Source organism: Centropristis striata, chromosome 8, assembly GCF_030273125.1.
Source record: "Centropristis striata isolate RG_2023a ecotype Rhode Island chromosome 8, C.striata_1.0, whole genome shotgun sequence".
Taxonomy (NCBI): domain Eukaryota; kingdom Metazoa; phylum Chordata; class Actinopteri; order Perciformes; family Serranidae; genus Centropristis; species Centropristis striata.
The window spans coordinates 17439468-17455290 of NC_081524.1; the positions used below are offsets into that span (position 1 = coordinate 17439468).

At 39.5% G+C, this 15823-nt stretch overlaps 1 protein-coding gene across 2 annotated transcripts in view; it reads left to right on the forward strand.

Moving 5' to 3' along the window:
• The window catches only part of znrf2b (zinc and ring finger 2b), a 45502-nt gene that overhangs the window by 18440 nt on the left and 11239 nt on the right, over positions 1 to 15823 (forward strand). The window contains exon 2 of one of the 2 annotated variants that reach the window (XM_059339315.1): positions 9384 to 9479. The exons of the other annotated variant lie outside the window; for it this stretch is intronic. Coding sequence (XP_059195298.1) covers positions 9384 to 9479 — 96 coding nt within the window. The remainder of the gene's footprint in view (positions 1 to 9383; positions 9480 to 15823) is intronic. 2 annotated transcript variants of the gene reach the window in all.

A 15823-nucleotide genomic window follows, 5' to 3' on the forward strand; every position in this document is an offset into this window, starting at 1 on the left:
CAACGCATGCAAGCGACACTGCAGCGCTGAAGAATTATTCTACCAGCACACAGATAGATGTGTGTTATAATGAATTAATGTTGATTCTTTAGTGCTGCGCTGTCTGCCTGCAGTGCATTCTGCGCCATATCTCTCTCTCTCTCACACACACTCACACACGCCAATTGCGGCCCTCATGACGATATTTTGTGCCGTGTTGTTTGTAAACTATTTTGTATGCTGGCGTAGACAGTCTGGCCTTAATTTTCTGTTAGAAAAACTGCCGCTACTCCATAGAGTTTTTTAATCCTCTTTAATTGGTTCACACATGAACAAGGTACAGGACTTGCTGTGGTGAGGTCTCACACAAATAAAACTCTGTGTGCGGGATCACGCATCACAACATGGCGACCAGTCCGGAGCCATAAAAACACATTATACTGCAAATAATAATAATCAACCTATGCAAATAACTTGTACTCACGCACAACGAACACTAAGTGATAACAGGCAGTTATGATTAGGCTCAGTTTGACTCTGCTGTAACCAACGAGCATGTGCGGCAGCAGCGGCGCACTTAACTGGTAACTTTTCCTCCGGAACTGTTCGTCGTTCATTCGGGTCTACTCGGGACTAGTCGGGTCTTTCCGGTGACGTTCGGCGACGTCCCGAACAGGGCAGAGCAGGGAAGTTCAATAGTACCCTACTCGGGAAGTTTGCACATTAAATCATTTATATATAAAACTTAATCATTCCATGTATGCTATATTAGTAATATTTATATTATAATGATAACAATAATAACACATAACATTAACATATATGTATTTATTATCATTATAAAAATCTGTCTCATGTTGCCTTTCTGTATACGTTCTGTGAGAACATATATACATCTGGCAGCAAGAAGTAGGCAGGAGAAGCCTTTTTCAGAAGAACCGTTCATGTTCTTTAATATTCCATTCATGTTCAGGACAGTTCATGTTCAGAAGAAGCCATTGAAGTTAAATAACTGTTAGTAATGGCATTTGAGAAGTTTGGAAAGTTTTTTTTTTTGTGGAATACCTGATGCTGCCCAGATACTGCCTCCAGCGGCCCCCAGGTAATTTCGAGTTTGAGACCCCAGCTTTAAAGAATGCAATGTTGCACTTATGAAAAGTATTTCATTTGATTTATGATTATACAGTCTATGTAAGCTTGAAATTGTCTCTCCAAGAGAGTAATAGCTAGAGTGGAGTGTTGCAAGTTCCCTGCAATAAAACAGATTGTTGTCAATTCATAATACTTTTTCATCTCCCATTTTAATACTTGTTACACAATAATTAAAATGCTTCAATTACTGTTTACAACAATGTGATCGGTGATCGGAAATATCGGATCGGCAGATACTGATTTCAGTAAGATCGGATCGGTGATCGGAACCCAAAATCCTGATCGGAGCATCCCTAGTCTGTTTCTGGATTTTCTGTTTGCTTTGTGTGCCAAGGGTTCCCAAACTTATTAGGCCATGACCCCAAAAATAAACAGTTCGTGTTTTCCATCATCATGTTTGTGGGTTATTGTTAAGCAACTTCTCTCATATTTTGAGAGCCAAAAATAAAAATTGATTAAGCATATTCTTTTTAATATTGAGGGCAAAAATAATAATTGAACAATCTAAGTAATTAATTAATTGTGGAATGTTGTTAAATAATCTTGGAGTGGAATAACAGCTGAAAGGTGCCACAAGTTGGTTGACTCCATGCCACACAGCAGGGATTGCTTTTATTTTGAACACTACGGTAGCTGCAGAGAAGATGAAGCATGGTCTAGCACAGGGACCATGGTAAGCCCTTAACCTGTCCGTTATCTGAGACCAAGCCGATGAAGAAGTAACTGAAGTGAAATTGACAAAAACCAAGAAGCTTTTCTTGTGGCATCAGTGTCATATTTATATCTCTTTCACTTTTATTCTTCCTCTTCTTATGAAACCAAAAATGCACTGTACCAAGCAAGTGAAAGGATCTTTTTGTCCATCATCACGTCTTGTCCCCATGCATTTATCAGAACAATGATGATGATTTTCCTCATCTTATGAGGTGGAATTTGTTTGCTTGTTTGCATTAAAAAATGTCCACCGTTCTGCAGTATTGTTTTGGAAATGTTCAACTTTCAGTAATTGTGCCTCACGGCTAGCCTGGCTAACACCAGACTAATCTCAAATGAGATTTAGTCTGGAAACCAGCCATTCATTTCTCCATAGAGGAGGTGTGGTTTACGATCCTCCGGAGCCGTTTATTGGCCGCTTAGAATGTCTATCAAAAGCGTCTGTAGGTAGCTCTTAGCAAATCGTATCAGTTATACCAGATGACGTATGTAGAGCAACAGAAATGGATGTTTGTTGTGTGTGTGTGTCTGTGAGAGAGTGTTGCTTGCTGCTTTGCTTCTCCAGTTCTCGCTTTCTGCAAGATTATTTATTTTCACGCTTTATCCCCCCTCATGTCATTCAGCCACACAACCACTGATTTTATGGGCAATAAACAAGCTGCTGCGGGTCTCTCGGTGGCTCCGCTGTCCCCCGGCTCATAGTGAGATCACCGGCGTTACGGTAGCGCCGGTGATTAGCGCCGCTAGCGGCTAATAGCCCCGCTACCGGTGATCTCGATACGAGCCGGGGGAGAGCGGAGCCGACGAGAGACCTTTCGCCTTTCAACTTTCGCTCTAAACTATTTAAAACTATTTTAAAAAATTAACCCTGTGCCTATGAATTCCACCACAGCAGCAGAGTTTTTTTTGGCAAAAGAAATGAGAGGAAACTGAAGGCAATACATTGCTCCAGGGTAATAAATAACACCTTTTTCATGTATGGCCACATATTCTAGCCTGTGTGAGTGATTCTAGGAAAAATTTACTTCAAGAGGTCAGAGTTTTAATACTACCAAGAACAGGTATAACCTCAAACAGACATGCATGAGGACTCACAGCAATTTAATTTCCTGGAGAGAGTTTAACGGATGAGTCACAGAGATGGCTCAGCTTTGGCTTTTAGCACTTTTCAGAATCACTTGTGGAGTTGTGCAGAGCTGAAATTCATCTTCCTTTCTCTTGTAAATAAATACACCTAGACTACACATTCCTAATTGTCAGCAGATGGCCAGGAGATCATGAGAGATGGTATCCTGTGTGAGCATGTGTGTGTTGTGATTCATTTAAATAGGTCAGACAAGAAGTGGATCGCCTGCTTCTGGCTGCTCTAATCTATTTATCCCATCAGTATCACAGCATGTGGATAGATTTGGTCGTCATTGAAAGCTCCACATACATGAGTACACACGTCTAGTTCCTGTCAGTGATATGTGACATCCTGCCTCCTGCTGCAGAGCTGTACAGCTGATGGATGACAGAGTAAGGTTGTTATGAAGATAATCTTTGACAAAGGGCCCGGTGATGTCAGTGGAAACTGCAGGATTTGCTGTCATGTCTGAGATTGGGAAAACATAATTGTGATGGAAATTTAAACAAAGGCATAATTACAACCAGCACTGTAACTTCAAACATTTAAGGATGATCATATTTGGATCCTCATTTATATAACTATTGGTGACCTTTGATATAGATAGATAGATAGATTACTTTATTCATCCCCGAAGGGAAATTCGGTTGTCACAGCAGTTCGGTATTCAAGTACAATAAAATACAATAGAATAAAATACTGAGGTAGCATAAATAAAAACAACAATAGAAAAAAACACAGAATAGAACAAGGACACTTAAGAAGTTAAAAAAGAACATCGGTTGGTAGGATGGTTGACAAGATGAAGGTTATTATACTGATGATATGATGGCAACAATGCTATAGTGACTAGACGGTATATAATAATAATAATAATAGTACAGTATATATTATATATAATATAATATGTAATAATAGATAATAGACAATATAGAAATAAAATGAAAAGTATAAATAAAGTAATTATTAGTAAAATAATATGATATATAATATATAATAATAATAGTTATAATAATAATAATAAATAAATAAGGCTGGTAAGGCCGGTATAATAATAATAGTACTATATTACAGTATATAGTAACTATAGTAATAATGGCAGCAACAGTATATATAATAATAATAATAGTAATAATATTAATAACATAGCAAAGTGTCGTGCATAGATTTAGTGCAAAGCTTTAGTGCATTTCAGTAATGTGGGTTCTGGCAGAGGTAGATGAGTTGTATAGTCTTATTGCAGAAGGAAGGAACGACTTCCTGTATCGTTCCTTGGAGCAGCGGGGTTGTATGAGTCTGTGGCTGAAGCTGCTCTTTAGCTTGTCCAGTGTTTTGCGGAGGGGGTGGGAGGGATTGCCCATGACTGCCAGCAGTTTTGCCAGCATCCTGTCCTCCACCACCTCCTCCAGGGTGACAAGCTTGGAGCCAACAACAGACTCCGCCTTCCTGATCACTTTGTTCAGTCTGTTGGCGTCCTTTGCTTTGATGCCCCCCCCCCAGGACACCACAGCAAAGAAGATGGTGCTCGCCACGACAGACTGATAAAACATCTGCAGCATTTTGTTGCAGACATTGAAGGACCTGAGCCTCCTCAGGAAGTAAAGCCGGCTCAGGCCCTTCTTGTAGACGGCCTCAGTGTTGGTGGACCAGTCCAGTTTATTGTCCAGAGTGACCCCCAGGTACTTGTATGATGGTACCATCTCCACATCCGTCCCACCGATGCTGACAGGAGAGGGCAGGGGCTTATTCCTCCTGAAGTCCAACACCATCTCCTTCGTCTTCCTCACGTTCAGCTGCAGGTGGTTCTCCCCACACCACTTCACAAATCGGTCCACCAGGTCCCTGTACTCAGCCTCCCCTCCGCCCTCAACACACCCCACAATGGCCGTGTCATCAGAGAACTTCTGCAGATGACACGACTCAGTGCAGTACTGAAAGTCAGCAGTGTATGTGGTGAAGAGGAAGGGGGACAGTACAGTCCCCTGGGGGGCGCCGATGTTACTAATCAGACGATCAGACACTCAGTTCTGTAATCTCACAAACTGCGGCCTGCTCGTCAGATAGTCATCGACCCAAGTGATGAGGGGAGCACCCACCTGTCTGCTCTCCAGTTTGGCCTTCAGCAGTCTGGGCTGGATGGTGTTGAAGGCACTGGAGAAGTCAAAAAACATGATTCGGACTGAGGTGTTGGGTCTGTCCAGGGAGGAGTGAGCCCTCTGCAGCAGGTAGATGATTGCATCATCAACCCCAACACGGGGCTGATGTGCAAACTGCAGGGGGTCTTGTAATGGGCACACCAGCTGTCTGAGGTGTGCCAGGACCAGTCTCTCCATGACCTTCATGATGTGAGAGGTCAGTGCTACTGGCCTGTAGTCCTCCAGTGCAGCAGGACGTCTGCTATGTCTGCATATGTCTGCTTATATACACTGATGCCATCCCTGTTCAATGGTTATCCTTATGAAACGCTTCTAATATATCAGAGGTCACTAACAGGTGGACTGCGGTCCGGGTCCAGACCCAGACAGCGTCCTATGCGGACCCAGACCTTTAATCAGTAAATTATTACACTGGATAATACAACATAATGATATCAATGTCACATTATTTCAGGAGCCAGGGTATTATCCTTCTGTGACTATCAAAAGTATCAATGTGCCATTATTTCTAACATCTATGGACAATCATGCACCTTACTATATTAGCAATAACCACCTGACTTCACTCATGTACAGTGTATAACATATTAACATCTTTATATTAACATCTCTAATATCAAAACATTTTCCATTTGCATCAAGTACTGTATAAGGTTTTTTAATGGTTTGTATTCTGCTCTTCACTTTGTTAGTTTTTTTACTAAGTGATGTAAAAGTTGCTAGTAATAGTTCTAAAACTGATTATGATAGAATCTCAAATACAAAAGCTGGACTAGGCTCAAATACTGAAAATTCGCCATGTTGATTAATATAATATACATGGTATACTGGCGCTACTATTGGTTCATGTTGTTGAGCTGTCAGAGTCAGAGCCAATCAGAGGCAGTATAGGGCGGGTCTTAACGGAACACGTGGTTCAAGGGTCAAAGGAACCCATGTGATCTAAGGTCAGCCTCAAGTGTTTTTTGTTTTTTTTGCTAGCTACTGTCAATACTTCTGTTGAGTAAAATATTTTTCCAAAAGTAAATGATTGTGCATTGTTTTGGTTCGTGTTGGCGAAGCTTTTTAAATTTTTAAAATCTGCCACTAGACATGGAGACGCATTTGAAGCAGTTAGGCCGAGTAAAGGAGCGTATGCTAAACTGCACGTATCACAAGAATATAGCCTGCAAGATGTGGTGAAGGAGGTCATGGAATGTAGGATAACCTTACTGACAGACATGGAGAACGTGGAGTCACGGTAAGAAAATAAGTAAAAATAATCATTTCTTTGGAGGTTTGCATCAGCTGTCATGAGCTCCTCTGGCTAAGCAATTCAATGATGTTGATGTGGAATTATTTGAGTTTCAAGACAGATGTTTGTTTTTTATTGTGGTTACTTTTTTAATTTTTGACATTTCAGACCAATCCTGAGCTGCAGATATGTTATGTTCATCTTTAGGCTGTGTGTCAGAGTGGTGAGGGTATTAATGAGGGCTGCTGTTTGAAGTGAAAGGTGTGTTTAATAAGAGGCTCAAAGAGGGACAGGGTCGGAGAGCAACGTTTCAATGATAGTGTTAGTGTTTGTGTAGGGCTGCACAATTAATCAAATTTTAATCGTGATCATAAAATCATAAAATTATCATATACATCATCATAAAATTAACCTGATCGTCGGCGATATTTCCATTTTAAAATGCGGCTCTCCTGCATATCTAATCAAGCACTTTCTACACCAGTAGTCCACCAACCACCAGAGTGGCGGGCCGTTTTTCTCCCCTGAAAAAAGCCTGGTTGCCGATTGGATAGAACTCTAAGCAAGATGTGACTTAGTACTCGATGCTACAACAACATGTGCCATTTGTAAAAGCCGGCGAAACAGTGTTGCCAACTTAGCAACTTTGTTGCTATATTTAGCGACTTTTTGGACCCCCTTAGCTACTATTTTTCAAAAGCGACTGGTATTGGAGACTCCTTTTTACTCTTCTTACTCCGGCCCCACTCACTTAGCGATCTCTGTTTATTTACAGAGTGTTTATGACACTCTGCACACACTAAAAGCTGTTCCTAATGTTTGTTTAAAAGTAGTGCAATAAAAATACAGATGTTTTCCCTAACATGATGAATAATCGTGATTACAATATCGATCAAAATATATACAATGCATAATCGTGCAGCCCTACAACCAACTCCGTGACGTCACAGCATATCGTACCGCAAAATGTCGCCGCCCTTGCCACAAAATGTAAAACCGCACTCCGTTTTTCTATTATATGTTTATATTTTTCACGTTTGTTGTATAACTATCGATAAGAATAGGACTCAGTCTAATAAATAATGGTAACTTGGTTGACTGCTTCATTTCCACTTTAAAGTACTGTTACGAGAAGGAAGAGATCAGTTCTCTCACTGAACTGAAAGAACAGAAACTGGGGACATAAGATATAAGAGGGTGTTGGGATCGTACCACGGGTGGATCTTGGGTTAATTTGTAGACTTTAACATTTGTGGACTAAATAAAACGTTTTTCTGAGTCAACTCACACAATGGCAGGTCACCTCCATTTTGTGCTCTCAAGAACTTCATTTCCCAGAATGCTCAGCATTTACGACACCTTCCAGGTCACCTCATTGGTCATGGCACCTTTGGGCACTGCAGGTGGTCCACTGGTCTGCTATAAGGGAGCCAGTCCTCTCCCCCTTCTCTCTCTTTCTCTACCACTCCCCAGAGAAGCAACAACTCCATCTCCTTCATGAGGGGATCCAGAGGCCTGGATTCACCAGCCCCCTCATCTCCTGCAGAGCCCTGCGGTGATGAGGCTGCTCTTCAGGAAAAACTCCTTTCCAGGAGTAAACCTGAACCAACTGCAACTCTGACCTTCTCTGCGCACCAAAGTTGCGTTGATGAATACAAAGTTCATTGCAACTGCCAGAGAAAGCTTTACCTCAACAAGGACAACCAGCAACTTAATATGCAAAACGGCAGATTATTGAACTCAACTTCCTTCTTTCCACGCCCGCCACTGAACCATGAGATCCACACAAGTGTTGCTCAGGTTCATCCCTACATATTTGGTATCCTTATGGGAGGGATAGCATTTATGGTAATGCCCTTTTTTTAACATATTTGACGCCCTGTGCATGGTCATCATCAAGAGCTGTAACCAGATACCCCAACATATTTGACGCCCCGTTGTGTAGGCCCAACAAGGTGAATAAAGAGAAACTGTTCAATTGTTAAGATGTGTTTGTATCCATTAAAAAAAAAAAAAAATGTTGAGACAGTTAACAAAGAAAAAGGGAAACTCAAGCTGCTGGTATTTTATTTTTTCTAAAAACAATCACTATATTTTAATTGATTCACAATTTTTCAAATGCTTTTTTATTTATTTTCTCTATTTTATTTTTAAATGCACCCTTAACCTAATGAGAGAAAAAACATTATTATTATTATTATTATTATTATTATTATTATTATTGTTCAATGTACACATGTCAATATGTTTAGTCAATGTTTAGTGACAATAAATATTTTAGAATTATTGTACTTTGTTTAATTTAACAATAAGTTGCAGACGCTGATACAACTATGAGGCTACTTCAATATGTATATTTATATCACATTAATTCATAATGTTTGACATTATAATGTTGTGGACCTTCGCTTGAGGAAATTTTCTCTCACTGGACCTTTTACCATTTTAGTTGAATACCCCTGTTCTATATGATATTAAAAAAAGGTGTTTTAGGTAACTTTTACAAATATTTCAACAAATCAAGGTAGTTGTTGAGCTGGTGAGAGAAGTTAGAATCCTCAAAGCTCTCCACAATGATGTTTTTAATGCGGAATATATTTTACTTGTAAACAAACCCCCAAAAATGATCACATTACTGTATAGTAGTGCTCATGGTGTTTAAGCATCTCTCAGCTTACCTCCCTCTGCAGAACTGAAATACATTTAAAGGCTCTAGTTGAAAAGCCATGCAGATATTAATATAACGAGGTGTCTTACAATGAAAAAGGCTCATTCTAAGCTAAATAAATGGCTATTTTCCTTTTGTCACCATAACATTGGCTGCTGTTAACATGAATGGCTATTGAGGCTCAAAAAAAAAAGAAAGACCTTTGTAGTACAAGACAAACAACTGACAAGTGATCAAATACCGTCTAGAACACCACAATAAATTGTCCTGCAGAGAAATGTTCTGGTATCCACCTGTCAACTGAGTATATTATTCTCTTATTCATTGTGGGTGTGTTTCATTTCTTTCTTCCAGGCTTCAAGTGTCCTGTGTGCTCCAAGTTTGTGTCCTCAGATGAGATGGATCTTCACCTGGTCTTGTGCTTAACCAAACCTAGAGTGACATATAACGGTAGGACTATGTTTACAAATACTCGTGGTCAGAATGTAAGAAACTGTAGTTTTAAAAAACAGTCATTGAGCAAATAAAACTATAAGATAAATAAAAAATATGTAAAATAATAACAATATAGAAAGTAACAATATACAATATTTTACTGTATTATCTAGGGCTTTAATGGTACATATATTTGTAGGTGGTGTGCATATTATTCAGAGCTTTCCATATGCTGTCGGCCATGCAGTCGTCTACTAGGTTGTATTATTTGAAATTCTAATAAAATAGTTTTGAATAACAAGTTGGGATTCACTACAGCATAAACATTTTACACTCCTCCACTTCAAAACAATGCCTGCATGGTAATAGAGAAACGTACCCATCAGTCTGTATAAGAAAGAAAGAAAAAAACTCTCACGCAATAGAACTGAGTTATGAACCGAACCGTGACTTCTGTGTACCACTCCACCCTAGTATTATCGTGTGCAGAACAAAAACAGTTGTGTCGCATCGAAGCAAAAATCAAAAAAGAATAAATGTGAAAATATGACCTTCCTTCCTCTAGACAGATGAGTGATTATCCTCACTGTTCAAAAAATCACTAACTTTCTGATGAAGCTAGGCAACACAGCTTTCTGGTTATGCAATGTGATCCTCTGTTTGCAGTCTGCTTCCCTGTGAAATTTTGTGTAACCACTCTGTAATGTTTCCAAGTGTAGACGAACACTGTGCTTGTCTGGGGGCAGCCATCTTTATTTATCAATGATCTGTTATACTCTCATGTAGGGCTGCACGATTATGGCCAAAATGATAATCACAATTATTTTGATCAATATTGTAATTACGATTATGTATCACAATTATTCATCATGTTAGTGAAAACATATGTATTTTTACTACACTACTTTTAAACAAAGAATAGGAACAGTTTTTAGTGTGTACACAGAGTGTCCGGTGCTTGTTGTAAACAAACAAAGATCGCTAAGTGGACGCGGGGGCCGGAGGCTCGTTAAGAAGAGTAAGAACGAGTCTCCAAAAGTCTCCAATAACACCAGAAAAATCGCTGGATTTTTATTCAGTTGCTTAGAAAAATAAATTTAAAAAAGTCGCTAAGGGGGTCTGAGTACGACAACACATCCTGCTCATCGCTCGCTCGTTATGTATTTAGGCAGCTACATGAAACCTTAACTATGCGTTCGCCCCCTGGTGGTTGGTCGACTTCTGGTGTAGAAAGTGCTTGATTAGGTATGCAGGAGAGCAGCATTTTAAAATGAAATATCAGATTGATTTAATCGTGGCAGCCAAAATCGTGATCGTGATCGGAATCGTGATCACGATTAAAATTGTATTAATTGTGCAGCCCTACTCATCTATTCAATGACATCACCACCATGGTTAAGGTGATTCTGTGACATTTTCATGGATCTGATAAGATTTCCTTTCCTAAAACCCTCCTAAAACCCTTGCTCTTCAGAGCCAACCTAAAATTGGCTGGTGTATCAGTTACAGGCAGCATGATACAATCCAGGTTTATTGCCAGTTTAACAGATATTGAAGTCAACGTTTGCAGAATGAATTCCAGTCAGACATGTAAAATGGTAATTGTATGTGGGCACGTCTGCCTCTGCTTTCCTTTTGTTAGTGCTCTCTGGTTATAATAAGGGGTTGCTCTCAAATGATCTCATTGCAGATCATTGCTGAATTTTTGCAAAAATGTCTGACTTTTCTACCAATTTAAATAGTTGTGGTGTTGTGCTAACAGCTGTCTCTCCCCAGTGGCACAACAACTGAGCCAAGTAAAGCTTTGTAGGTGGGATTACAAATGGGGACGTCAGTTTATATGCCATAGCCACCAGAACCCTTTACAGGTTGTTGTAAATTGACTTACAAAATTAAAATGAATCTTTATATTTCTTTGATCAACAGGAGCATTTTCAGTTAACTGCTCCCAAGAACCACTTCCACAGATTCCCTGTTAACTGAAAATAATTTTGGCAGAACAGATGAGTCACTTGCTGACCTCATATAAACATAAATTGTGTTTATAACTGTTTTTTTTTATGTTGTTGTTGTTGTTTTTACACATAAGCCTCTGGTCCCTAAATATATTTGCGACAGGTTCATGACACATAAACAACAGCTGTAATGTGTACGTAACATCACAGCTCCCCCTGTATGTGTGTGTATTAGTTGAACTGCATTCCAGAGCCTGAGCTTTTTTATGACTCTGTTTGAGATTTATAACCTGCTGTGGAACAGACTGATGATACTGTCACAACGAAGATGTTCATTCTAGTAAACAGCCTAGGGTTAGGGTTAGCCTTGTAGTTGGTCAAACACAGACGGTAGAGTCGGCTGTGTGTGTTGCTGTTTGGTTGCATGTCGACTTTTCTCTGCTTCATTCTGGGACTTCGAGAGAGAAAATAACACTTTTCAGTCACCAAAATATCAATATCGCGGTATCGATACTTTTGAAAATGAGTATCGTATCCGGATACAACGTTTTAGTATCGATACTTTTTTGAGTATCGAAACTTTGGACACCCCTAGTCAGCCCTAATTGGTTTTATGTAATTTTTTCCATATTCTTTTAAATCTGTCCTCCTCCAGTCTAACGGAGAAAGTTAACTTTTCCATCACATAAATATTATATATAACCATAACCCACTACTCAATCTTAGGTTCCTCCTTCTTCATCCACTTTCTGGTAATTGCTTTTTTGCTTGCAATCAACATTATTTTATACATGTGTTTGTCTCCTAATCTCGTAAAATCTGTGTCTGATTTCCTCAAATATAAAGCCAAAATGTATTTTGTAAAAGAACCAGCATCAGTGATGTTAGGCTGAATGTACAGATAAATGATACTCGGTTACAGAATACAATGTACAGTATTTATCTAATGTACAATAAAAGCATTTAAAAAAGAGCCTTTATACCATCGATGAGACACGTTTGCCATCTTTTTAAGGCAGGAAAGGAAGGGGAACTCCATTCTATATTAGACGTTTTATAAAAGTAAAACAATGATACGACAATACTCGGTAAATCAAACGTCATTGAGCCTTCGTCACATTGGAGGCAGTAGATACTGACTAGCTGGGTGATCATTGGAGCAAGGCCCTCAATCCAGCTAATACAAAAAAATTTTTTGAAAAGCATCTAATGGCAACAGACAAACCCACTTTACTGTGTCCACTGCATTTCTGTCACATATGCAAGCAGGCTTGGAATTTCGTCATTTTAGGGGCAAGGCCATTCGGCCTTCCCGTTCACATTTTTTCTAAGGGCACAAAGGCCACATGACTGATTAATACATTAACATTCTCATTCACCAAGAAACATTAATTATGTATTAAAACATTTGTTTTAATTTAAAAACATTGAAAGACATATCATATTGTGGCCGTCGTGAAATTCCCACCCTGTATGCAACCATCAAAACTTAGTTTGCCCAAATACCTTCAGGAGCGAATTCCCAAAGGATTGCACGGCTTTTGCAGCCAGTTAACATGTGCAAATAAGGCAAAAACAAACCGTGTAATTCTCAAAACACCCGCAAGCGGTATACTGCACTCCTAAAAAACATAAAAAAGCCAGATTACAGTTTGCAAATGCAAACAGGGACAAAGACCTTACTTTTTGGAGACATGTCCTGTGGTCTGACAAAACTGTAATCTAGCTGTGTTATGTTTCTTTTGGAGTAATGGCTTCTTCCTAGCAGAGTGGCCTTTCAGCCCATGTCTCAGGACTCGTTTCACTGTGGATAATGACACACTCTTACCAGCTTCAGCCAGCATCTTCACAAGGTCTTTTGCTTTTGTTCTTGGGTTGATATGCACATTTTGGACCAAAGCACGTTCATCTCTGGGACACAGAGTCCGTCCCCTTCCTGAGCGGTATGATGGCTGGACATTCCCATGGTGTTTATACTTGGGTATAATTATTTGAACAGATGAATGTGGAACCTTCAGGCATCTGGAAATTGCACCCAAGGATTAGAGGTGGGGGGAAAAATCGATACAGCATAGTATCGCGATATTTTGCGTGGCGATATAACATCGATTCATGGCCGCCAAGTATCGATACTTTTTTGTCATAATTAATGGAAAAAATGAAGTGTCTTTGGTACTTAAAATGAAATCAATTGCTTTTTTGATCCACTAGATGGTGCTGTTGAGTATTTTTCTGGTGAGGTCAGTAGAGGTGATGGTCAGCGTGACAGAAGAAGTTGGTACAACAAAGATGGCGGCACCGGAGATAATAAATAAGGAGAGCCCCGTCCGCGTTAATGTCAAGCGTGTGGATTTATTTTGGATTTTTTTTTTTAACAAGGAAGGGATGAATGAGATAGAAATGACACATGGAGTTTGCAAGGAGTGCCGCATGAAAATAAAATACTCGGGGAATACAACGGACTTGCGGGCTCATCTAACTCAGCACCATCCTGAGATCACATTAACTGATGATGCCAAAGCTAACGCTACATCCGCGCTACTGAGAAACCAGCCGACAAAACTGCCTCTCAATTCAGAACGCGCAAAGGAAATAACACAATCCATTGCTTGCTTCATGTGCAAAGGCTTGAGGCCATACAACATTGTGGAAACGATGGTTTTAGCTACATGGTAAAGACACTGGAACCAGGTATGTGACTCCGTCGCAACGTTATTTCACGGACACAGCCATATCAAAGCTATACACAGCAGTAAAGCTTGAAGTTGAGGAAAGTTTGGGAACAGCAGATATACTTGCGATAACTTGTGTTGTGTGGACGTCGCGGGCAGTAGATTCATATGTGACTATAACGGTTCATTGTGTGACAGATGACTGGAAGCGTCTGTCTCACGTTCTTTAGACTCGAGCAGAACATGAAAGTCACACCGGAGCAAACGTTGCACTGCATGTTTGATATCAGTTCAGTTCAGTTTGACTGAATACTTTGTTGGTCAGTCCGTGGGTTTGACTCTCATTGTGGAGAAATAAAAAGACTGTCTTATTTTACAAAACAATTATTGATTTAGTTTAATTTTGTGGACACAAGATGCAGTTAAATAAGTAATTTTAAACAGTAAAATCGCAATATATTGTATCGCAATACTCACCATATCGCGAAATGCTTAAAATTGCAATAATATCGTATTGTGACTCAAGTATCGCGATAAAATTGTATCGTGGGGCCTCTGGTGATTCCCACCTCTACCAAGGATGAACCAGACTTGTGCGAGTCCACAATTATCTTCCTGATATATTGGTTGATTTCTTTTGACTTTCCCATGATGTTACACAAAGAAGCAGTGTGTTTCAGGTGTGCCTTAAAATACATCCACAGGTGTGTCTCCAATTAACTCTAATGTTGTCAATAAACCTATCAGAAGCTTCCAAAGACATGACGGCATCATCTGGGCTTTCCCAAATAGTTTCAAGGCATAATAATGTTAGTGTATGTAAACTTCTGACTTTGAAGAAAGTTAAAAAAAAATTGTCTTAAAAAATCCTTCTCTCATTATTCTGGCATTTAGCAAATAGAAATGATTTTGGTAATCCTAACGCACCTAAAACAGGAAAAGTGATAGTGTATGTAAACATCTGGTTTCAACTGTAGATAAAATGAAAAATGAAAAAACAACATGGCTCCTCTAGACTTTCCAGATTTTTTAAAAATGATCTTTTTATTAGGAAATTTCACAACAATTGACAAGTACAAATTAATTTACAGTTGTTAGTATCAAAATTGTACAGAGCCAAGGGTTTTGTATCAATAGCTTCTTGTTCCATATGTTCATTGTCCATTCCCTTTTAATAATATGAATATGTAAAGAAAAAACAAAAAACAAAAACATACAACATGACCTCTACCTCTGATCCATGATCCCTGGTATGCAATAAATAGACCCAACACCATAGTAGGAGAAACATGCCCATAGCATGATGCTTGCACCACCATGCTTCACTGTCTTCACTGTGTACTGTGGCTTGAATTCAGAGTTTGGGGCTCGTCTCACTGTCTGCAGCCCTTGGACCCAAAAAGAACAATTTTACTCTCATCAGTCCTCAAAATCTTCCTCCATTTCTCTTTAGGCCAGTTGATGTGTTCTTTGGCAAATTGTAACCTCTTCTGCACATGCCTTTTTTTTAACAGAGGGACTTTGCGGGGGATTCTTGTAAATAGATTAGCTTCACACAGACGTCTTCTAGCTGTCACAGCACTTACAGGTAACTCCAGACTGTCTTTCATCATCCAGGAGCTGATCATTGGCTGAGCCTTTGCCATTCTGCTTATTCTTCCATCCATTTTGATGGTTATCTTCCTTTTTCTGCCACGTATCTCTGGTTTTGCCCTCCTTTTTCAAGCATTGG